This window comes from Macrobrachium nipponense, chromosome 30, assembly GCF_015104395.2.
Source record: "Macrobrachium nipponense isolate FS-2020 chromosome 30, ASM1510439v2, whole genome shotgun sequence".
Classification (NCBI taxonomy): domain Eukaryota; kingdom Metazoa; phylum Arthropoda; class Malacostraca; order Decapoda; family Palaemonidae; genus Macrobrachium; species Macrobrachium nipponense.
The window spans coordinates 17,365,755-17,390,200 of NC_087218.1; the positions used below are offsets into that span (position 1 = coordinate 17,365,755).

Consider the following 24,446-nt stretch of genomic DNA (forward strand, 5'->3'; position numbering starts at 1 on the left):
ATTATTGATTTACACCACCCGAGTCAGATTATTATTATGTGTTGAATTCCATGTTTACTGATTTAGCACTCATAAAATATTCCTAGCGCACTCAATTGCGGTGTTTGTTTTTTAGTGCTATTAATTCTATATAACGTGTCAAGGAACTATTGACACTAAGAAGTGTTTATTCCCTCTGTCAGACTCGTAATTCTGTTAATAATTCTACGTATATTCTTTCAAGGATTGATTTGGCACAGGATAGGCCCTTAAAACTGACAGGTGTCTTAGTGTATCTCTTGTTTTCTGACAGTGTACAATTAGTTATGTGCTTTTTATATCTGTAAGCATTGTAGGCCAGTAAAATATAGTGATTTGGCTTTCTGTGACATAATAAGGGAAACCCTGGATGACGGAATGCAACCAGTTTATGACGATTGGTATGAAAGAGATTATTATTACTACCTGGTCGTTAGTCATCTGCTGTGTTTCTTCGGGTTTTTCCTCGTCACGGACCTACATATAATATTACATTTGATTACATTATTCTGATACACATACTTTAAATATACTTTTGCTTTAGGGTTTCTGCTCGAAGTGTTTATTGGTTTGCTTAGCCGCTGACCCTGTTTCCGTTCGAAGTGTTTATTGTTTTTGCTTAGCTGCTGACCCTTGCTTTGTTCATTTTGTAACAGTTCTGCGCTCCGACCCAGATATTCAATGCTCGCGATCTCTTCGGTTAAGGAATTTTCTTGTTTAGATACGGTTTTAACAATAGGCACGGATGTTTCTATATTTTTTTTTAGTTTAATTAATGGTTCCTTGCAGTATGGTGCGGGATTGCGGGATAATGTGTCAGCTATGATAATTGCTTTCCCAGGTAGATATCTTATCTTGGCTCCAAAGACCTGAATGATCATTTGTCACCGAGTTCCTTTTGGACTGTGATTAAAGCCTTTGAAAAACTCGGTAAAAGACATGGTCAGTAAGGATTTTAATAGGATAGCCATAGACTATGAACTTGAAATGTACTAGTGAGTTAACGATACCTAGCCCTTCCTTACCTATTACTGCATATTTACTTTAAGAGGGCTTTAGTTTACGTGAATAAAAAGCTATAGGGAAGAACTGTTTATCATATTACTGAAGTAATACCCCTCTTACCCCTTGGTCTGAGGCGTCTATTGCAATAAAAAAAAAATCCTTATTTAAATCAGGGATTTTTAAGTTAGGTGAGCTGCATTATTCCGCTTTTAAGATATCGAACGCCTGTTGATGCTTTTCAGACCATAATAAATCTATGCCCTTCTTCGTAAGATCTGTTAAAGGAGCTGTCATAATTGAAGAGTTACATATTTACATACGATTGTAATACCCACTACAGCGCGAAAGTGCTGTATCCCCTTTTTACGTTAATAGGTACCGGAAGTTATGAATAGCCGACACCTTATCATGGACTACTTTAAGACCTTGACTAGACACATAAAACCTAGATAAACATGTTCGGTTTTAAAAAACTCACATTTAGATATTTTACTCTGAGATTATTTGTCTTTGTCTCTGTAGCACTAACTCTAGTTTATGTGAATGTACTTCTAAGGTATTTAGAAAAGATTATAAGACCAACCATATAAGCATGTAGGGTATCCCCTAAAAGTCTCCAAACACTATATTGTAATTGGGGCGCAACGTAAGCCGGAGGCATACGTAAAAAATTGATAATGTCCCCTGAGTGTGCTGAAAACGGTGTATGAGGTACAATCACTTAGGTAATGGTATCTGGTAAAAGCTTTTAAGTAAGTCCAAGCTGGTGAAAAATAATTTATTCTGGCGTTTGAGGGAAAAATTATATGGGCTATTTGATTTCCTAATGACTCCTATTACTAACATTTTTCAACTTCATCATTTATCTCTATTTTGAAATTTCATTGAGAGTCTATACGAAGGTACGTATATAGCTTTATGTTTGTCCTTAGACCGTATTTTGTTTTCAATGACATCCGTTTTTCTCCCAGAGATCACTCGCTAGTGGAGAAACTTCCTGGTATTCAGATAAAAGATAAAAAAAAAAAAAAAAAAAAAAAATTTCTGCTGAATCACCTCTGCTTGAATGACTTTACGGATATTACTTTAGATAGAGTATAAGAGATTCATCTACGACTGATTGGGCGAGATTAAATTTTAGCAACAATAAAAAATACGATATTTATAACTTCCGTATCCACGATATGTATACGTTTGTGGATCACTAGATTAACTTGTTGCTGTGAGTCAACCGTGTCTAGGGCTTTGTTCGCGGAAATCGTTATATTTCAGAGTGTCGGGAAGGATTAAAATTTCAGATCCCAACAAAGTCTTTTTACACGCACTAAGACATTCGAGGGTGCATGCGTCTCGAGATTTTGCGTGCAAACTGCGACTGCGGTTGTGGAGATTTCTGGTCATTTGAACATGTTACGATTTATGAGACAAATGTATAGTTCCTTTATATAAGTTATTATTTGATTAATTGTCTCTTTTTTGTTCAAACTGATTTTAATATGTTTGAAGGTTTATAGGATTTTCCTTTGATAAACACGCCTTATTTTGCAGGATGTAAGATAATATTTTGTATACCCCTAGATGGATCTTACAATTACGCTAGATACAGATCAATGTTTTTTATAACTATAGAGGTATCTGTAAGCGCTTGCTTATCCGGACTTATCATTAGGGAAGTTCGAACAATAGACAGTGAGTCCGTAAATACAGGATATTATGTGTACTAAAGGAATAAAACAAGATATTCTAATTTTTACGGCGCGTACAGTTGGGCTTAATCCACCACTACTTATAATAACTTAGGTATTAAAAAAAATTAGAACCTGCTCTGATTACTTGATACGGTCGTGATGCATAGGGAAATTCCTTTTTAATTTTTTCAACATCGCTTTTCCCCACTCTGCTAGAGTCGCTTATTGTGTGGAATTTGCTATGCTTTGAACACTTCGGCAGTTTTGACTGACCCTGATAGCTTGACTGGATGACACAATACCCAAGTGCTTAAGCACGATTTGTTTGTTTCTGAAAGGGCTACTGTTTACCTATTTCTTTTGTAATAATTAGGATCCTTCTCTTTATTACCATCAACAACGTATTGTATGTTTTTAGCATTATGTTGCTGCTAGTTACGTATAAAACAACGAACATATGAATGACGAACTATAAAGAATTGAGCGATTACTATTAAGACAAGTTATCTCTACTGCATTCAATATTAACTATTTGTACTTGCTGTTGTTTACTTCATTCTTTGCTAAAATTTGAAATAGTGAGGGATCCTGGTCAGCGCATTTAGCCTAATGAAAGTTTTTTACAGACATGTTATTCCTTGCAATCCAGCCATATTTTTAAAGTTAAGTTGAGTCATTGAGGTTCGATATTTTATATAACTCAAAAAACTCAAGGCTAAAACTGCGATCGGGACTTTGCAAAGGAGCATTTATCGTCATTAGAAGACCTGTACCTCTTTACCTAAGCTTTATCATGTAGAGAGAATAGAATTAGCCATCATCATTGGCAGAAGCGATCAAGCTATCGTCATTAGAAGACTTGTACAACCCTACTTGATCTTCACCATGTAAATTCAGAGAATATAAGTATTTTTGTACTTCGTGGTTTCCACTAGAACCCCACCACATCACCGAATTATCATGAGTTTAACACATCCTCGTCATAACCAAAGAAGATAATACCGACTTCGTAAGTGAAGCTTGGATTAAAGTTTATAAACAATTGAATGACTACAGGTGACGGCATGTTATCTTAGCCTACTTTCATTGTATACGTCATCTTTAGCGTCTCTAGTCTGATCACATTCCTGCAAGCAATCTGGTTGACCTCTTTAGTTTTAGTCTTTTATATATATGGAATAACATTCCATATTTTTATTATGTAAACACTTACATATATATATATATATATATATATATATATATATATATATATATATATATATATATAAATATATATATATCCCTTCGTACCCAGCCCTAAGTGTCCAGAATACTGGACACTTAGTAAACAATCCTCACAGCTGAAAAATTCAGTAGTTGTGGCATATAAATATCCCATCTTCTATGAGAGATCATGCACTCCACACCATAGAAGTTTTAGATATTCACCTCTGAAAACATGGCGTCAGCAACCCGCCAAGTGACTAGAAGTTCCGTTTTTTTGGAAACATCTGAAGTTAAGGGTAAATTTGTATTTATTACAACAGCCCCTTAGAATTCTCAGTGAAGATCCCTCACACATTAGTGAGTATGACCAGGCCCACAATGTATTTTTGAAAGGTGTTATAAGGAGACAGCTCTCGTTGGAGTAGGAGTGTCAAGTATTCTTGACAGTGGGCTTCTATTAATTGGAAATTAATTTACATTTTAAATAAATTGTAAACTGCTTCATCAAACGAGCTTTATTTTAAACTTAGAACCTAATAGATACGTTTAGAAATTCATTTTATATATATTTGTAATGATGAAATGATCATACTATCGCATTTAATCTGTGAATTGTAATGTAAAGAAATGACTTCTGGGAAGTGTGCAGACACTGGGCCTCAGTAATACTGCGATTTTCCCTCTATTAGTTAATGCTGATACTCATTGCAATCAACATTTTGCTATTTTGCTTAACTTAAAATAGTTTTAATAAGTCACTTGGAAGTTTTGTTTGTTTGTATGGTGCTTTTACGTTGCATGGAACCAGTGGTTATTCAGCAACGGGACCAGCGGATTTGTGTGACTTCCGAACCACGTCGAGAGTGAACTTCTGTCACCAGAAATACACATCTCTCACTCCTCAACGGAATGGCCGAGAATCGAACCCGCGACCACCGAGGTGGAACGCTAATATCATACCAACTACGCCGCTGAGGCGCTAGGAAGTTTAATCAATAATTATATTAACAGCATCTACGTAACAAAAGTGGACGTATTAAATTGCTCTATTACAGACCTTAGAATTTTATTTTAGCTAAATGTAAGTGTAAGCCTCAATAGCTGTTGAGTTCCTGAAGCCTTAATATAAAGACATTGTTTGGCATTTAACTGAGAAAGAGATATTCTGAGGGTGAATAATAGAATTAAAGATAAATTTGGACTTTTCAAAGGAGCTATTTAAATTTTTCTCCCATTCTCTCTCTCTCTCAGCAGTTGAGTTATTGAAGTCTTAACGTAAAGACATTATTTCATATTTAACAGAGAGGTGGGGGCGGGGGGAGAATTTAAATACCTTTTTTACTGCTTCACCATCAAAATCACTTATTATACAGTATATATCTCTCTCTCTGTCTCTCTCTGTCTGTCTGTCTGTCTGTCTGTCTGTCTGTCTGTCTCTCTCTCTCTCTCTCTCTCTCTGTTAAATACCAAACAATGTCTTTACATTAAGGTTTCAATTACTGAAAATCTGAAAGAGAGAGAAAGAGAGAGAATTTAAATACCTCCTTTGTTAAGGTCCAAATTTACCTATAATTCTCTGATTCACCATCAGATCTATCTCTCTCTCTCTCTCTCTCTCTCTCTCTCTCTCTCTCTCTCTCTCTCTCTGTTAAATGCCAATTAATATCTTTACATTAAAACTTCAATACCTCAAAAGCTGAGCGAGAGAGATTTAGCTCCTTTGCTAAAGTCCAAATTTACCTTTAATTCTCTTATTCACCATCAGAATCATTTGCTATAGATCTCTCTCTCTCTCTCTCTCTCTCTCTCTCTCTCTCTCTCTCTCACACAGTTGCTGAGCTGTTGAAATTTTAACGCAAAGACATTATTTGGCACTTAACTGAGAGAGAGAGAGAGAGAGAGAGAGAGAGAGAGAGAGAGAGAGAGAGAGAGAGAGAGATCTGTACAGCTGCAATACAAGAGTGCAAATGCTAAAATGCTCTATTAGAGAACTAATAATTTTACAGAAGCATTACAATAGTCAAGAGGAGTCAGAGCATGAATGCGTGGAAAGAATGCCGTCCTTTTGTTTCCTGAAGCAAAAGGACGGCATTTTTTCCACTCATTCTTGCTCTGATTCCTCTCGACTATTGCAATGCTTCTGTACTACTTGGGTACGCTTTTGGTGGAGGGCACGAGCGTCTGCCCGCGGCGGCCAGCGTTCTAACCTAGTGCGTTGGCTGCATTCCAGGGGACAAAACCAGTTTTCAGAAAATGATTCTGATGGTGAATCAGAGAATTAAAGGTAAATTTTGACTTTAACAAAGGAGATATTTAAATTCCGCCCCCCCAGCCCCCACCCCTGGAAAATGCTTAATAATGTATTCCAATTAAGGTTTCAATAACTCAACAGCTATCGAGACTTACATTTACAATTAATTAAAACAGAACTTGGTCATAAATAAAATTGCATATATATTATATAAATATATGTATGTATATATATATATATATATTATATATATATATATATATGCATATATATAAATATGTCTACATGTATGCATAACCATATAATTACAAATACACAAACACACTCTATATATATAAATATACACACACACACACACACACACACACACACACACACACACACACACATATATATATATATATATATATATATATATATATATATATATATATATATATATATATGTGTGTGTGTGTGTGTGTGTGTGTGTGTGTGTGTGTGTGTATTGTATTCACCACTTGCCTCCAACCCACTGGAGGGGTGATTCCAGGAGCATCCAACAATCATAATATTTCCACTGCAAGATTCTATGCCAACATACCACCATCCGGCGGTGCACAGATGGCGAACTTTAAATTCTGGTCGTTGCGTTGTTTGCAAGAACAATAATTATCATCATAATGGACGATAATTATAACAATAACTAATTAGACAGTATTTCATATTTAATGATTAATCGTCACCAAAAACTTGGAAGAATGAAGTCACAAAATGATGGGCATTTCCTGAGAATATTCTCCTTCTCTGGCAACGAACGCTCCCTCGAGATTTCCTGAGAGTATTATATTCGGCATTTTCAACAGCCCTTCCTCGCTTCTTTAACAGGGCACGATCGTTACGCATTTAAAATATGTCGCAAGCACATCGCGTCAGGCCAAGGTGTGGAAGAGCTCGTTTTCTTTAAACGCTGGAGATCTATGATCAACAAAGCAAGATGGAGATCTGCAAATAAACTGAACTGATCCAATAAAGCGCGATCCAGTGTGAGCGAAAAGAACTTTGTCGTGTTCTGGGTAAGATGTTACGCCGACTCAGAACCTCTCTTCTCTTCCCCTGCCGGAGGATCGCCACGGCGCTGTCCGGAACGCGCCTCCTCGTCACATCAGCTCCAAAGACTCCAACGAAGTAAGTTTGGTCTCTGGCTGCAGGTTCTCGTTGTTGCCTCCAACGGACATTTTCTCTTTTGGGGGCGGGAAAGGGGTGAGGGGATTGGTCCGCTGTGAACCCTGATAAAAAAAGAGAATCCAAATGCACGGACGCATGCATATGTATATAAAGAACTGCCGAGATAAATACCTACATTTGTATACAAATGTGTTGCCGAGGTTTTAACCTCGGTACAGTCTCAAAAGAAAAAAGATCCATTCAAATACACACATACATACACACACACACACACACACACACACACACACACACACACACACACACACATATATATATATATATATATATATATATATATATATATATATATATATATATATATATACTAATGCATACGCAATCATTTTCTCATTCAGTTATACATCTACGAGTATATGCAAATACGCGAATTACATATAAAAGCAGCCACATATAAACACACCCATACATATATTTGAGATTAACATTTATCTGTAAGAGTTTCATTGTTGGGCTTGAACTGTTTCAAGTTTCCGTATAAGCTAAGAGAAGAATAATTGATACTCCTACAAATCTGGTTAATTCATTTACTTGTTAGAAGAAACTGTTTCTTGTTAACTGGCCCTATAGTTGCACCCACTTCGAGTCTCTTCTATGACCACCATTCTCGTTCCTTTCTCGTATCTAGTAGTCTAGCCTCCCCAAATACTACTTCTTCGTGCAACTGTGGGATGTTCTCCCAATTTTAACTTTAGGTCTTTGTACTTCGTCTCTTGATTTTCTTGACCTCATGACCTTGCTGTTCATAATACTCAAACTCCCTCTTTTAACCTTCTAAAGCGTTTAATGCCCGAAAGTGCCCCACAGCTTCACTTGTCAGCCTAATCTTTAAAAATAACATCAACAGAAAAAGTTTCGCCATACTCGTTTTCTGACGATTTTCATAAGCCAGAAAAATAACAGTCTAAATATCTAATACATACGAGTATGTCATATCTGATCAATCAAGACATATCACCCAGAACTGCCCGGATTATATTCGTCTGTCGGTGCGGGTTAAGGCTATAATACGAGAGACTAAGCAAACTTTGCAGTTTTCATGACAGTCTTTGATATTTATGTGTCAAATCCCTTGTCTGTTTGGAACTTATACTTAGCTGAGTTGTCTGGCAAACAAGAGAGTCAGGGGAACGCAAAGGACGACCTGCTTTTCCGTTTCATGACGTCTTATGTGGCTTTATAAGTACAGTATATACTCGTATACTTGTTCCACCGGCGCTATAGGAACTAGGGTACGAGTTGGCCATCATAGCAAGTCCCGGGGAGGGGGGGGAGGGTGGTTGTTAGTCATAACACTGGATGTGGCTTGTCCAACCCAGAAACATCTGATGTATGAAATCATTCTTTGAAATGCAAAATTTCTGTTGAATACAAAGATTTCTTGAAAACTGGAGACAAGTTAACAACTCTAAAGTCTAAAGGCTTACTTATATTTTAGAAACATTAGAAATGGAACAGTTGGCGCCGGTTTCAATTCTCTGTCCTCTGCTGTTCAACTTCATTTAATCATGATTTTGTCCCTACTTGAACGTTTCTTGTTGCTTACTTTACATTTTTCTGTTTTTAGTTTTTGTGAAATATCGTGAAATTTTACTGTAAAAAACACTCATTGTGTTTTTTATAATAATTTTAGCTAAATTAATTTGCATATAACTAATAATCTAATTTTTTTTATTTTCGAATTCTATAAATAATCGTAAATAGCTTTTCTAAAACTTTCCATTTATATCTATTGTAGAACAGCCTGAAAATGCAATAGCTTATTGCAAAACGTTGGAATAAATGGTAAGAATGTAGAATTATATACTTTTATATTTATACATATATATATACAAACATGCATATATTATATATATCTTCTTCTTTCCCACCGTTATCCCTTAACTACGGGGTTGGTTTCCTGATTCTTCTTTCCTTACAACATCAGGCATGGTTTATTATTAGGCAAAGGGGTTTTTACGACTGCATCCCTTACTGTCATCAGCCACAGTTACTAGCGGTGGGCCTCGACTTCTGACTAAAAAAGCTGAAAAGTAGGACTACAAGGCAGCAGTCAGTTTTTTGCGGGGGGTGGGCCTGGGGGATTTTAGCACTTTACTAAAAAAAGTAAGACTGCAAGGCTGCAGCTCTACTTTTAGTTGCCTTTTACGACACGCAAGACCTACAGTGGTAGTAGTATTCTTACACCCCTACCACAGGGTGATGCAATATATATATATATAATATATATATATATATATATATATATATATATATATATATATATAAATATATATATATATATATATATATATATATATATATATATATATATATATATATATATTATTCGAGCTACAAATGTCCCTTAATATCTAATTTAGGTCTACCTCGGAATGATATATTTTCATATATGTAAACCGAAGGGGAAGTTTTTAATTGATAATAATTTCGTCCCCTCACGGGCGGGATAGCACCACCGTCCAGTGGACGGGGACGAGATCAGGACGACAGTGACGTTAGCGATTTGATAAGGGCCAGTGGGGCCGAAACTGTTGAGCTAAAAGGAATTCCAGCTTTTTCTTCACCTGTGGATCACTACAACCTCATATATCTATCTTCGTGAGAAGGAAGACTAAAACCTTATTATATATATATATATATATATATATATATATATATATATATATTATATATATATATATATATATATATATATATATCAATAGAGGGATCCACAGTAATATCCTTGTTTATCTAGATATAATATGTTTATACAGAGCTTAAAGCTTTCGTCCATCCTCCTGTGGACTTGATCACTAAGCAAATGAGACAAGGTATTGGTGAAGAATTCCAAATAAACATAAACAAACAGACAAAGAACATTAACAAGGTTAAAAAATTCGAACAAGTCATTGGGTCGTTTGCCTTTCCATAATTCGCTGTGATCTACGAGGCGGGACAAAGCGCCGGTCTTCTTCCTGAATGACATCTTGACGGTCGTTAACCAAAAAGGTAGTTTGTAGATTAGGCTCTGGAACGGGCGAAGGATGGTTATTTACATTATCAGATTGAAGGAGGCTGTACACATTTCTGAAGTTCTTTATTTCTGGCCCTTTGCAAATTTCTTCACTCAAAAGTAAATGTTCTGTATGCCAGTATTCCCCTCAAAGTGTCATTCAAAGTGATGAGAGCTCCTTCCACAATTCCTCCTAGTGGTCCTATCCGCACTCTTATAAACTTTTAACCTCCTCCCTTGAAGTCGATGGCATGATCGGAATCCAAGTATGCTTGGCAATGGTGCTGTAAACGTTGCCCAAATGGCAAGCTGCAACATGTTCACGTTTCCTCTGGTCCAGGGAACGACCGCTTTCACCAATATAGCATTTGTCACAGTTTTTACTATCCTATAGCATAGACTCCAACATCGGTGTTTGGTTTTCTGCAACTGTTTTTGATAATTTTCTTTTTAAGAGTATTAGGGTATTGAAAAACTACGCTATACCCATGTCTTTCTTTTCTAAGATTATTGGAAACTTTTTTCAGGTCATGATTATAAGGAAGGGGAAGGCATTTAAAATTAGCAGTCGAACAGCGTTCCCTTGGATTATAAAACATACTTCTGGCTCAGAAAGACATCTGTCGATAAAAACTTGGGGTAACATAACTTTTGAAAATCGTAGTCAAGAATTGAATTTCCTGGTCAATGAAACTAGGGTCACAAACTCGAAAGCTCTAAAAAACAAATTCGTCAGAAATATATCTAGCTCCCATCTTAAACATAATCTGATTTCATGGATAGAATTATGGGTAAAAATTTGGATGGAATTATGTATAGTCTGGACATCGTCTCCTTATTCACTAATGTGCCTCTTGATTTTGTTCTAGCTAATTTGGTCAAAATTGCCGAAGAAGGAAAATTCACGCCACCTATTCATATTAATAAGTTTTGTGAGCTTATAAAGACGTGTGTAGAATCCACCATATTTGAGTTTGAAGGAGATTTCTATCAACAAAAAGCAGGGGTTGCTATGGGATCCTCGTTGTCGCCTGTTTTAGCTGATCTTTGCATGGAATTTTTTGTTAAATATTTTTTGTGGACAAAATTTCCAGATGATTTGAAACCTTTTATATGGGTAAGATATGTTGACGATATTTTATTGTTTTTAAGGACGATGCCGAAAGTTTTGATCAGCTTCTTTTACAACTGAATAGTTTTCTTCCATCCATCACGTTTACAGTGGAAAGGGAAGTCGACAAGCGTCTGCCATTTTTAGACTTGGTTGTTCACAGGGATGACGTAAATAAGTCTTTTAAATTCTCTGTTTTCAGGAAAAGTACTCACACAAATACGTACATACATTTTTTATTCATATCATGACGAGAAAATCAAACGCAACGTTCTGACGAATTTGTTTTTTAGAGCTTTTCGAGTTTGTGACCCTAGTTTCATTGACCAGGAAATTCAATTCTTGACTACGATTTTCAAAAAGTTATGTTACCCCAAGTTTTTTATCGACAGATGTCTTTCTAGAGCCAGAAGTATGTTTTATAATCCAAGAGAACGCTGTTCGACTGCTAATTTTAAATGCCTTCCCCTTCCTTATAATCATGACCTGAAAAAAGTTTCCAATAATCTTATTAAAAGAAAGACATGGTATAGCGTAAGTTTTTCAATACCCTAATACTCTTAAAAAGAAAATTATCAAACACAGTTGCAGAAAACCAAACACCGATGTTGGAGTCTATGCTCTAGGATGTAAAAAAACTGTGACAAATGCTATATTGGTGAAAGCGGTCGTTCCCTGGACCAGAGGAAACGTGAACATGTTGCAGCTTGCCGTTTGGGCAACGTTTACAGCGCCATTGCCAAGCATACTTGGGATTCCGATCATGCCATCGACTTCAAAGGGAGGAAAAGTTATTTATAAGAGTGCGGATAGGACCACTAGGAGAATTGTGGAAGGAGCTCTCATCACTTTGAATGACACTTTTGAGGGGAATATTGGCATACAGAACAATTTACTTTGAGTGAAGAAATTTGCAAAAGGGCCAGAATAAAGAACTTCAGAAAATGTGTACAGCCTCCTTCAATCTGATAATGTAAATAACCATCCTTCGCCCGTTCCAGAGTCTAATCTACAAACTACCTTTTTGGTTAACGACCGTCAAGATGTCATTCAGGAAGAAGACCGGCGCTTTGTCCCGCCTCGTAGATCACAGCGAATTATGGAAAGGCAAACGACCCCAATGACTTGTTCGAATTTTTTAACCTTGTTAATGTTCTTTGTCTGTTTGTTTATGTTTATTTGGAATTCTTCCACCAATACCTTGTCTCATTTGCTTAGTGATCAAGTCCACAGGAGGATGGACGAAAGCTTTAAGCTCTGTATAAACATATATCTAGAATAAACAAGGATATTACTGTGGATCCCTCTATTGATTTCTTAGAAGCACGACACAGTGTTTTTTATATTGCATATATATATATATATATATATATATATATATATATATATATATATATACAAAAGGAACCAGGGAAACGAAGACCTCCATTCTTACAAATATTTCGCCGACCTTTCATGACAGATGTCACATTTTCAAGGTTAAAAAATAAAATAATTTGCAGTACAGATAGAATCTGTGTTATTAAAAAATTAAAATTTAAAAAAATTAATATTAACAGTTAAACAAATGGCAATGCAGCATTAAAAATAAGTATATAAAGGAACATAAAACTAACCAAAAAAAAGGACCACAAAAGTTATACATCAAGGAAACAGACAGACTCACCAAGAGATGAAAGAATAATACTAAGAGAAAAAAGAAAATAACCCATAAAGGATAGGCTTGGCGACATATAATTGAGTTGACAACAGTGACTATAACTTAGCTGAGTTGTCTGGCAAACAAGAGAGTCAGGGGAACGCAAAGGACGACCTGCTTTTCCGTTTCATGACGTCTTATGTGGCTTTATAAGTACAGTATATACTCGTATACTTGTTTCCCACCGGTGGCTATAGGAACTAGGGTACGAGTTGGCCATCATAGCAAGTCCCGGGGAGGGGGGGGAGGGTGGTTGTTAGTCATAACACTGGATGTGGCTTGTCCAACCCAGAAACATCTGATGTAATGAAATCATTCTTTGAAATGCAAAATTTCTGTTGAATACAAAGATTTCTTGAAAACTGGAGACAAGTTAACAACTCTAAAGGCTTACTTATATTTTAGAAACATTAGAAATGGAACAGCATAAAGGAAAGGCTTGGCGTCATATAATTGAAGTTGTCACAGTGACTATTTAACGAGGGAACAATTCTCTTATGATTAATCACTCCAGGATAGTTAGGTCGTGATGGTTAATTGCTATGCCGAGTCAGGTATCATGACATTTTCAGTCAAACACAGCATAAAAGTAACTTATTTCGTAGAGCCCTTAAAATTTGCTCCCCAGATTTTCTTAACAAAGAACTTGAAACTTATATTGATAAATTACCTCAAGCACACAATAGGAAAAGCCATACCATAAAGCAAACAGCATATTTTACAAACCTACAAAAATACCAAGAAAGGAAAAATAAACAAACGAAATCATAATCCCTCGCGTAGATAATTTACGAGAGATCACACAAATCTTAGGTCTCTCGAACCCTTTTATCTTCACTTATCCTAATACAGTAGGGAAATCATTAATTAACGTTCAGCAGAAACCAGTTTCCAAAAGCATGGGAGCAGTTGAGATCCGTTGTAGGGACTGTGATAAGTCATATTTCGGTTTCACTGGAAAATCTCTATCGAAAAGAATAACACAACATATAGGATGACTTAGATATGAACAACATAGTTCGGCAATTTTCCATCATATAAATAACACGAACCATAACATGGATTGGAACGCATCCAGAATTTTATACAAGAAAAGCTGTCAATACAAATGTCAGATGGTAGACTCTTCACTCATCAAACAACAAGATAATAGTATCAACCTTTCTAATGGAGCCTGAGACTCTGATCAGATAGGAAACAGCTTCCTTAAGGCAACCATGAAGTGGGTTAAGACAATTAACAGAACACACCATGGCTCAGTGGCATCACCTAAGGAAATATCTCCTACAATATATTTCACAAATGAAACTCCTTCTATCATTCACTGTTTGATAAGGGTGGAAGTAAGTCCACCAAAATATAGTCCTTAGCTTTAAAACAGTATTTTAATGGGCGCCTTTTTAATCTTGAGATATATATTATTATATAATATATATATATAATAATATATTAATATATATAATAATATATTATCATATATTATATATATATTATTATATTATAATATATATATAAATTTTATATAATTATATATCTATATATATATATCAATATTATATATATATATATATTATATCTATATATATATATATATAGATATATAATATATATATATATATATACTATAGTATATATATATAATATATAAATATATATATATATAATAGATAAATGCCACGAAGGAAAAATAAACGACGGAGTCTGCAGAGATCTTTCGGCTGAAAAGCCCCTTTTATCACGTTCCTAACTTTCGTGATTCTGTTTATACATATATATATATATATATCAAGTATAAAAGGTCCATTAAAAAAACACTATACTTTGTGGACTTACTTCCACCCTTATCAAACAGTGAATGATAGAGGGAGTTTTCATTTGTGATATATGTATATAAATATAATATTTATATAATATAATATATATAAATATTATATATATATATAGTCTAAGTCATATCCTAAGTCATTATCCGTTTGAACCGTTTCATTCATTACAATACATCGAGCTACAAATGTCCTTTAGCGATATATATATATATATATATATATAATATTATATATATATATATAATATATATAATATGATTATATACATATATATATATATATATATATATATATATAATATAACATATATATATATATATATATATATATATATATATATATCTATATATATATATATATATATGTATGTATGTATACGTAATTGAAACTATTCCTAGGTTAATTTATTTATAAAGTTATACCAATTGGCTCGAATTATTTCAATTTTCTGTAAGCTAAGAGAAGAAAAAATTTGTACTCCTGCAAACATGGTAAATTCATACACTAATTAGATGAAATCGTTTCTTCTTTATTGCCCCTCGATTGATTTGACTGTATTACGATTGGGCTACCAAGCTACACACTAGGGCACCCCCTGCCATTCAGGCTGAAGACTTAAAAAGAGTTGGAGTGTTTGGACAGCAAGATGGAGATCCAGAAAATAATGGATATAAATTACAAAGGTATAAAATTGGAACTGAGAGGAAACCCTACGTATAGTTGCACAAGAGATAAAAGTCAGGGAGAAAGGTTGGACAGTAAGATTGAAGAAAGCTAAAATGAAATGTGATTAAAGGTAACTTTTTGTAGGCTAAAACTTTACAATGACAGTCATCTCATTTTCAGGTTCAATCAAATAACCATGAAAGGAAAGAGGCCCAAAAACATACCCTTCAGAGTTTTCGCAATGTTATGTGGACTCGGTGCACTAAATGTTTATTTCAATTCTGGAACATTTTTGCATTTTCACAGAGGTAAGTTGCCATCAGATATTGTATCTTTACCTGTGACTCACTTTCTTCACTACTCCCCCTTTTTGCCTCTATGATTTCCTTGAGGTTTTACTATGCATTGGCTATTCTTTAGCAAGAAATTACCTGTGAGAATATACATGGTTATTTACTTTGGCTGGGATTACTTCAGCAACACATTATATGTTAAATATCTACTTCTGGTATCATATATACAAACAATAGTCATTATTTATACTTTTCTATTTTTTCACTTTATTCCTGAGATCATTCATCAATCTTGTTTTAATCTCATTTCATTTCCTGTTCATTTTTCCTTGTCTCTATCACGCTTCCTCGAGTAAGGATGACAGTGAACCCCTATTGTTTATACTAATTTCTAAGTGAATCGGTCCTTATTCTACTGAAACTACTTCACTGTATAATTATTTTTATTATCATTTCAGTTGCCCTCCCTCAGTCATCAAACGCCTTTCGAGATGAGGTTTACGCTCCTATGATGGAGCTCTTCCGGAAGAAAGCTGCGGGACAGCTGGTTCCAGGACTGAAAAGGTATTTCTAAGCTCTGCCTCGTGGAATGTCCAATGGCTACTCTTCAGTGTGCCAAAGGGGCCGCATTGGTATAGTTTGATGCTGTGGACGTCAGCACTCGTGAACCGACACAGAATATTCTCTTTTTTATATCAATAGGCATTTTCTGAAATGTTTCTGAATTTTCCCGTTAGCTTTGGATCCTCATTTTCCAGCCATGAGAGTCCCAAATTATAGCCGTATTACAGATGATTTTTCTACAACAATACAGATTTCTTTTAACTCAGATTTAGATCTGGTGCTGTACCCCGTGTGCTTCTTTGGTCAGTGCCCCTCCTCAGTTCTAAGTGGAGGGCTGTGTTTTCCCATGTTGACAAAGGTCAATGCCCTCTGCACTGTGAAGTGATCTACGAGGTAAAAAAGGTAATTTTCTTGAAACTATTGATCCATGACCCATATCCACCTTACAGTAGCTGTTTTCATAATCACGTACAAGTTCCTTTGCCTTTTTCATAGAGTATTACTTCCCGCTGTTGCAAGAGGTATTAAAGACCTACATAAGTGTACAGAGTGCTGGAAATGTCATTAACTCACTGCACACCAATTTCATTCCAGAGGAATACTGCAGATGCTGTTATCATCTTCATGGGAGGTGCACAAGATTCTCAGACTATCACAAAGAAATTATCACCACGAGACCCTCGTCAGCCTTGGGTCATAATGACCTTTGAAACGCCACTATATGCAAACAATATACACAAAGTAAGATATGAAAACTACAACGGACTATTCAACCGAACGATGACTTACCGTCAAGATGCCGACATAATGGTTCACCATGGCTTTATTGTCCACAGAAATGAAGCCCACTTACTCCCCAGATCATGGGTCGTTCCTCCAGTAATGGAAGCAATAAATGTTTCTAGAAAGTTAGCAGTGGCATTTATATCCAACTGCAAAGCAGAGTCCAACCGTCTGCAATACATCCAAAAGGTTGAAAAATATGCTCAAGTTGATGTTGTTGGACGATGCGGGCTTCTGAAATGTGGTGATTCCATGTACGTAGAACACCAGTACAATGCAACAACAAACCAGTGCTTGAAGGTTGCTGGTGAAGGCTATCTCTTCTTCTTTGCCTTTGAGAACAATTTCTGCAAAGAATACGTCACGGAGAAAGTCTACAATCTGCTATATTATCCAATTGTTCCAGTGGTTCGGGGATCAGCGAATTACTCAGCACTTCTTCCCCCGAATTCTTACATCAACGCCAACAATTATTCGCCTAAGGAACTAGCAGAGAGATTGCTCTATCTGAAAGATCATCCCAAGGTAAAAGTAGTTTCATATTTTTTCATTTTTTACTTACATTACAGATCTTAGAAGACCAAATTGAATGGTATCACTGTATCAACCTGAAGGATTCTGAGTGGAGGCAAGTAGGGAGGAGGTGTAGAGCCATTGGATGGTGGAAGAAGAAGAGATTGGGTTAATGAGGAAAGGTGTTTAAAGTGTAGTTGTTATAGAAAAAAGAAGGATTAAGGTATGGAGTAAACATCTTGAAGAGATTAATGTAGCAGATTTAAGAAGTATCAAACGGAAACGAAATATAAAATTAGACCAAAGGCCCAATGCTGGACCTATACTAGGAGGTTATTCGGTGCTGAAAAGGAAATTGAGAGTAAAAGGTTTAAAGGTGTAATAGGAAGAAAACCTCGCAGTTGTACTATGGAGAAATTTGTGGAAATGTACATGTGCATTCCTCAGGGCTACCTGGCCCGTCTTGTACTCCATATTTTTGTATCCCTCTAGAATCATTTTATGGTCCTTGTACACTCACGTGTGGCAAGGCTCTCACATTGATACCAACTATCGACTCTGTGCCTTAATATCCTCATTACTTGACGGTAGGAATATTTCTGATGTTTTAAATTATCTTGGCACTCTCAATTGCCGTCGAGGCAGAGCCTGATGTCAGATAGTTTCCTGTGGATCTTCATCAAGAAGCTGTGGGAAGTAGTGGTAACACAGATGTCCAAGAAGATGGTAATATCAGTAGCTCTTTCGAATGTGAAATGGAGGACTGATTCTTCTTCCAATCTTCAACACATTGTCTCCCATTTGATCTCACTGGCAACATTGATTAAAGTATCGTCTATGTATCTTATGTCCATTGCAGACTTTGGGATCCTGCTGAAGGCTCAATAACTACCATGTAAAAGTTGGTGAACAACACACCAAGGGGAGAACCCATTGTAACTCTGTTAATCTGAGTCCACAGTTTTCCCCATTGATCACTGAACAGAGCCTCCTTGGCGCAATTCTCCAGCAGCAGGTAGAGGGACTCTTCCAGGATGTTTAAATTTTTGGATGATTAATCCCAGTAGACCTTGATGATGAGCATCTGTACGCCAAAGACATTAAATAAAATATTAACAACTTACATCGCGAATGAACTTTTCATTGCTTCTGTAGAGTTTCTTGACGGGCTATGCACCCTGTCATCCAAGGTATCATCATATCGTTCGATGTAGGGTTTCTTCACCACGTGCCCATCGACAAGACCATGTAGATGATCCTCGACAAGGCGTACAGGGACAAATCATTCCAACTTAAACATCTGGAAGAGTTTCTCTACCAGCTGCTAGAGACTTTGACTAAGTAAGTTTCATTGGTCGATCAACAGGGAAGACTATGGACTCAGAGCGACAGAATTCCCATGGGTTCTCTCTCTTGTGAGCTCTTTGCCAACTTCTACATGGGAGGCATTGAGTAGTACGTCTTCAGCAGGATCCCAAAGCCTGCCCTGTATGTAAGATACATAGACAATACCTGCATAAACATTGCCAACGAGTTCTAGCTGGAGAAATTTTATCAAACATTGAAGAAGGATTTGTCCTCCATTTCATGTGTGAAAGGGCTACTGATAATACCATCTCTTTCTTGGACGACCATGTTACCACCACTACCCACAGCTTTATGAAACTCTACAGGAAACCATCTGGCACCAGGCTCTGCTTCATTGCCAATGGAGAGCGCCCAGGCAAATTGTAAACGTCAGTAATAAATGCCTACATTGGCCATGCCCTCTTCCACATCTCTTCTTAGAGTGCCACCTCCGATGAACTTGAACACTTCGCCCAGTCACTAGCTAAAAACAGATAATCTTGCCATCAAGTAGTAAGGGTATTGAGGAGCGGCATTGACAGGTAGTATCAGTGGGAGACCCATGCTCATCGTGAGGGCACAAGAACCAAAAAATTATTGTACAGGAGATACAAGATTATGGAGCATAAAAAGGACGAGGCAGCCAATGTAACTCCGGCCAAATAAGACACAACTGTCGACCTTTCAATCTGTTATAAGGATCAGAGGACTGCCGAGTGCCTCAGGAAGAACAGGCCCTACAACAGTGATCCAGAATAGGAGAGGAGCTGTCTACCAAATACTGTGCTCAAGAATGGATGCCACCATTCTTACATTGGTATGACAACAACACGGCTTTCTAAGAGGATGGCTATCCACCTGCATGAAAGGGTGGCAAACCAAAACTGCATGAGGGAACATGGTAACGCTCCCCCAACACCAACATATCATAAGGAATACCAGAAATCCTCGATGGCGACATGGACCACCGCCGTCTCTACTATAAGCAGCCCCCCGCCATTTTATGTGAATACCTACCCTCCTACTGCTGACCATCTCAGGAGAACAATGATGCAAGCCCCTGATACAAAGATACAAAGATAGATAGATAGATAGATAGATATATAGATATAGATATATATATATATATTATAAACCGCATCTTTTATGCATTTAGTTTTAAGCTGTAATTGCATGAGTATCTAACTATATCTTACGGAAAGATATATTCATGTATACAAGAGATGCAAAAAAAAAAAAAAAAACGTATAAAAGTGCCTGTATCATTTGGTCTCAGCAAATGATACAGTCACCCACAGTGAGTCTTAAAATCTGAATATTTCTTATTACTTTTCGACAGGAGTACAAGAAATACTTGGAATGGAGGAAGTATTATCAACCGTCAACCATCGGCGGAGAGATCGTTTTGTGCCACATGTGTTCCCGATTATACGACAAAGACTTTTTCGAATTCAAAGTATACGAAGACTTTGAAGATTGGTTCGTCTCAAAGGCCAACTGCATGGCTGGACTGGAGCTGTGACCTCTGAAGGGGCGTTTGATGCCCTCCAGTTTAGAGTTGTCCCTCGAAGAGGCTCTCGTGACTCTTGAGAATACTTCTTAAACCCGAAGAGGTCTTTCTTCGATAAACATGACATAATCAAACGTTAGCCTGACATCCAGTATTGCTCCAGCAGGGTGGGCTGAGCAGGTTACCTCAACAACTGCACATTCCAAATCTGGGAAGGAGCCGCTTCCATTATATGTATGCCTCCACCACAAAAATGAAACACCAGTTGCTCAGAAGAGAAATATAGACGTTCATGCATACTGAATTGGTTTTGGGTTGATCAGATTCATTATATTGATTTGTATTTTCTATCATTCCTCTTAGTCAATTTTATACGATAAACTAAAATTTATAGATATATATACAATGTACCACGAAGGAACACGTACTTGAGAATATCCTTAAATCCACGGTAGAACGGTAAGTGAAACAGGGACTTGGAACAAGTACTTTCGTAGTTTATTCTACATTTTCAAGTTCACACTGAATATAAAATAAGTTGACAGACCTTTATATACAAAATCAGAAAGAAAGGGAGGGGTTACAGTTTATTAATCAGGGCTGGAGACCATCTTCATCAAAGGCACGTCAACAAGGAATTTAAATCTCCTTCCAGGATTATACCTTCATCCTCTTTCCTTACCTCTTTTGCTAAAAGAACATACCGCCCAGATTAATATACTGTAACCCCGCCCCTTCTTTCTGATTTTGTATATAAAGGCCTGTCAACTTCTTTTATATTCAGCGTGAACTTGAAAATGTTGAATATACTACGAAAGTACTTGTTCCAAGTCCCTGTTTCACTAACCATTCTACCGTGGATTATATATATATATATATATATATATATATATATATATATATATATATATATATATATATATATATATACCTATGCGTGTGTATACTAACACACACACAAACAAATATATATATCTGCAATACAACTAAGCTGAAGTAAGCAATCTTGACTGACTTAGGCAGTCTGCAAATATGTCGAAAAAATATTTGTCATATAAAATATCACACAGAAAATTATAAGTAATGTCAAAATAAAATTTTTCTTGTACTTTCTTCATATACAATTATGCAAAGCAAGCTAATTTACGAAATTGGCGTATACTTTGTTAATGTAGAGCGTGAGAGAAAATGACAATATATTTTTCTTTTTTTTGTGATATCCTTTGTGATATCCTGGCAAGGTCGGCAATGTTGCAGATCAAGGTCTGGTAAAATCACAATGACTAGATAGGCAAGGTGCTAACTGGGGACCCCAATTAGAATTATACTTTAATTAAGGGGGAAGGAGATAAAATGGAAAATCTTATTATTAACACCCTAGGCTGAATAACATTAGTGTATTCGTAATTAACTGGGAAACACGAGACAAATCAACTTAAAAAATTGAATAAGAATCAAATTAATGGAAAAGTTCAAGAATACGATTAATCAGTACACGTATTCAGTAAGCTTAGCTGGCTGAGTAGGGCAGAGATTTGGGCCTGACCATTAATCTCATGGGAGAGCCAGACAAGCTATGAAATCATGAACGCAGTACAAACACCTCCTGTAAATGGAATGATGCAGGAATTACTAGAGATTCGGGGATACCACGAGTTATTGAATCAATTAATGAGGCCTGAGCAAACGAGGGCCTAAGGATGGAAACGATACATGCAGATGCAAACCACATAGTTCGAATTAATTCAACATGGCGGTCCTGAAGAGGATGGATGAACAAAGGAACGAGGACAGGAATGAAGCATAAATGGGATTGGTAGGGGAGGCAAAGATGTAGGTTTGAGAGGGATGGTTTGGGCTGAGCAGGAGGCCACTGTTCACAGACACCTACCTTAGTCAATTCAATGGCATTCATTTATGTTACATGCCCTTGAAGACACAGTCAGCTAAGGGCCCCGCAGGTAAGGGCACGGGAAGCAGGTAGAAGCTGAGTGGCCAGAAATCTGCTCAAAGTGATGTCACAGTGTAGAATGCAGAGCATCTCCTCTGTCTGCTCTCATCTACCACAATCGGGGAAGGGCTTTAAGTGGTCGCCTTCCCTCGCGACCCTCTGGTAGCTATAGCTTGTATAGGTGCACCTTTATCAAGTCTCAAGTAACTGCAAAACAAAGTCTTCCAAGCGATCAGCTGCTCAAGGAATGATACAAGGGGGACTGGGTAGGCTCTAAGGAGGCACCATCAGTTACAGTGAAAATAAGAAAATAAGAAAAAAAAAAAAAGAATTGTGGAGTGGCTGAAGGCCTCGGTTTATAACAATAAACATAACCGAACTTTAGGGGGAAATAGTACAGATACTCAAGAGAACATTTATGTATACACACTTTTACACTTAGAGATCTATTTATATCACCTGTACCAGTGGCAGATTTAAGGAGGGCCACCAGGTCACATTTCCCCTCTTAGATATGAATAGTAGCAAACATTTCCTTAGTTAATGATCATTTCAAGAACAACATTAACTATACAACAACAACAACTACTACTACTACTGTGTGTTATATGTGTACATACATATATAGATATTGATATATGACACCGTTTGTTTGTACATGTCAGATATATACATATATATGATACGTAATCCTAAGTGGCCACCAATGAAAGATTTCTAGATCTGCTACTGACTTGCACACAAACACTGATTTATATGCTGATGTATATACAATCATATTCTCATTAAAAATACATCTAAAATCACCCACACATAAATATACACCTACCTACAATTATGTATATTATATATATCTATATGTATTATATATTATATATATATATATCTATATATATCTATATATATATATATATATATATATATATATACGATATCTTACAGAGTCTTTACGACTAAATGGCACCCGTTTAAACAAATTAAACAAACAGGCAACCCTCTTACCTCTCGTTGCTGGTTATCCTTCTGCAAGAGCTAAAAATGCAAGCTGGGCTAATGAATCCTCGTAGATACAAAAATATACTTTTTATTTCCCAAATTAGCTAAACATTAAATGGAATGAAATGAATATAAAATGGAGTAAAAAAAGAATAAATTCTGACCCTCAAAAAACTGCAAACTGTCATTCTCCTCTCCTGAACCAGATTAAGTAAACTCTTCCCCTAAATCTCAGTCTGATTAATTATGCATTTAAATAGTCAAAGTCTTTTAGAGAACCCATTCTCTTGTATAATGCCATGAACCCATCTTGTGATGGGTATGTCCTTGACACCCTCCAAATGTGTTCTATACCACAACACCGGTAATCAAAGTGTGTCATCTTCTTTGGCACCTTGTACTGTTGGGCCCAATACATTACACGTCACGAACACAGACACGGACACGCCTTTTCGGAATGGCATAGCAACCTAGCACGCTGCACCCAGTCATGTAATCACCGAAGGGTCGTCAAACTCATATCGCATGGTCACCAATTCTGACTGTTTTCCATTTCAGCACTCTTCGAGGCATCAGGCGCTTGTCACTAAGCCCTCCTGTCACTAAGTGGAAAAAGCTGAAATTAACAATTCACTACCACACCTATCTTTTAAGATGACTCGCCACCTAGGTCCTTTGTGCTCTCCCGTCGCACACCACATCAGCAACTAGTATATAATGTTTTATAATGTTTGCAAGATAGCCCCCATAACGCATATTTCGTGACTGCCATGCAAGTGTGTCTCGCATCT

At 36.5% G+C, this 24,446-nt stretch overlaps 1 protein-coding gene across 1 annotated transcript; it reads left to right on the forward strand.

Moving 5' to 3' along the window:
- Window positions 1-15,678: 15,678 nt before the first annotated feature.
- On the forward strand, window positions 15,679-20,982 carry LOC135201989 (alpha-(1,3)-fucosyltransferase C-like). Its single transcript, XM_064231266.1, has 5 exons — window positions 15,679-15,715; window positions 16,450-16,555; window positions 16,822-16,957; window positions 17,150-17,863; window positions 20,538-20,982. Exons 1-5 carry the CDS (start codon window positions 15,679-15,681, stop codon window positions 20,718-20,720), a joined length of 1,176 nt encoding a protein of 391 aa, XP_064087336.1. The 3' UTR covers window positions 20,721-20,982.
- Window positions 20,983-24,446: the final 3,464 nt, after the last annotated feature.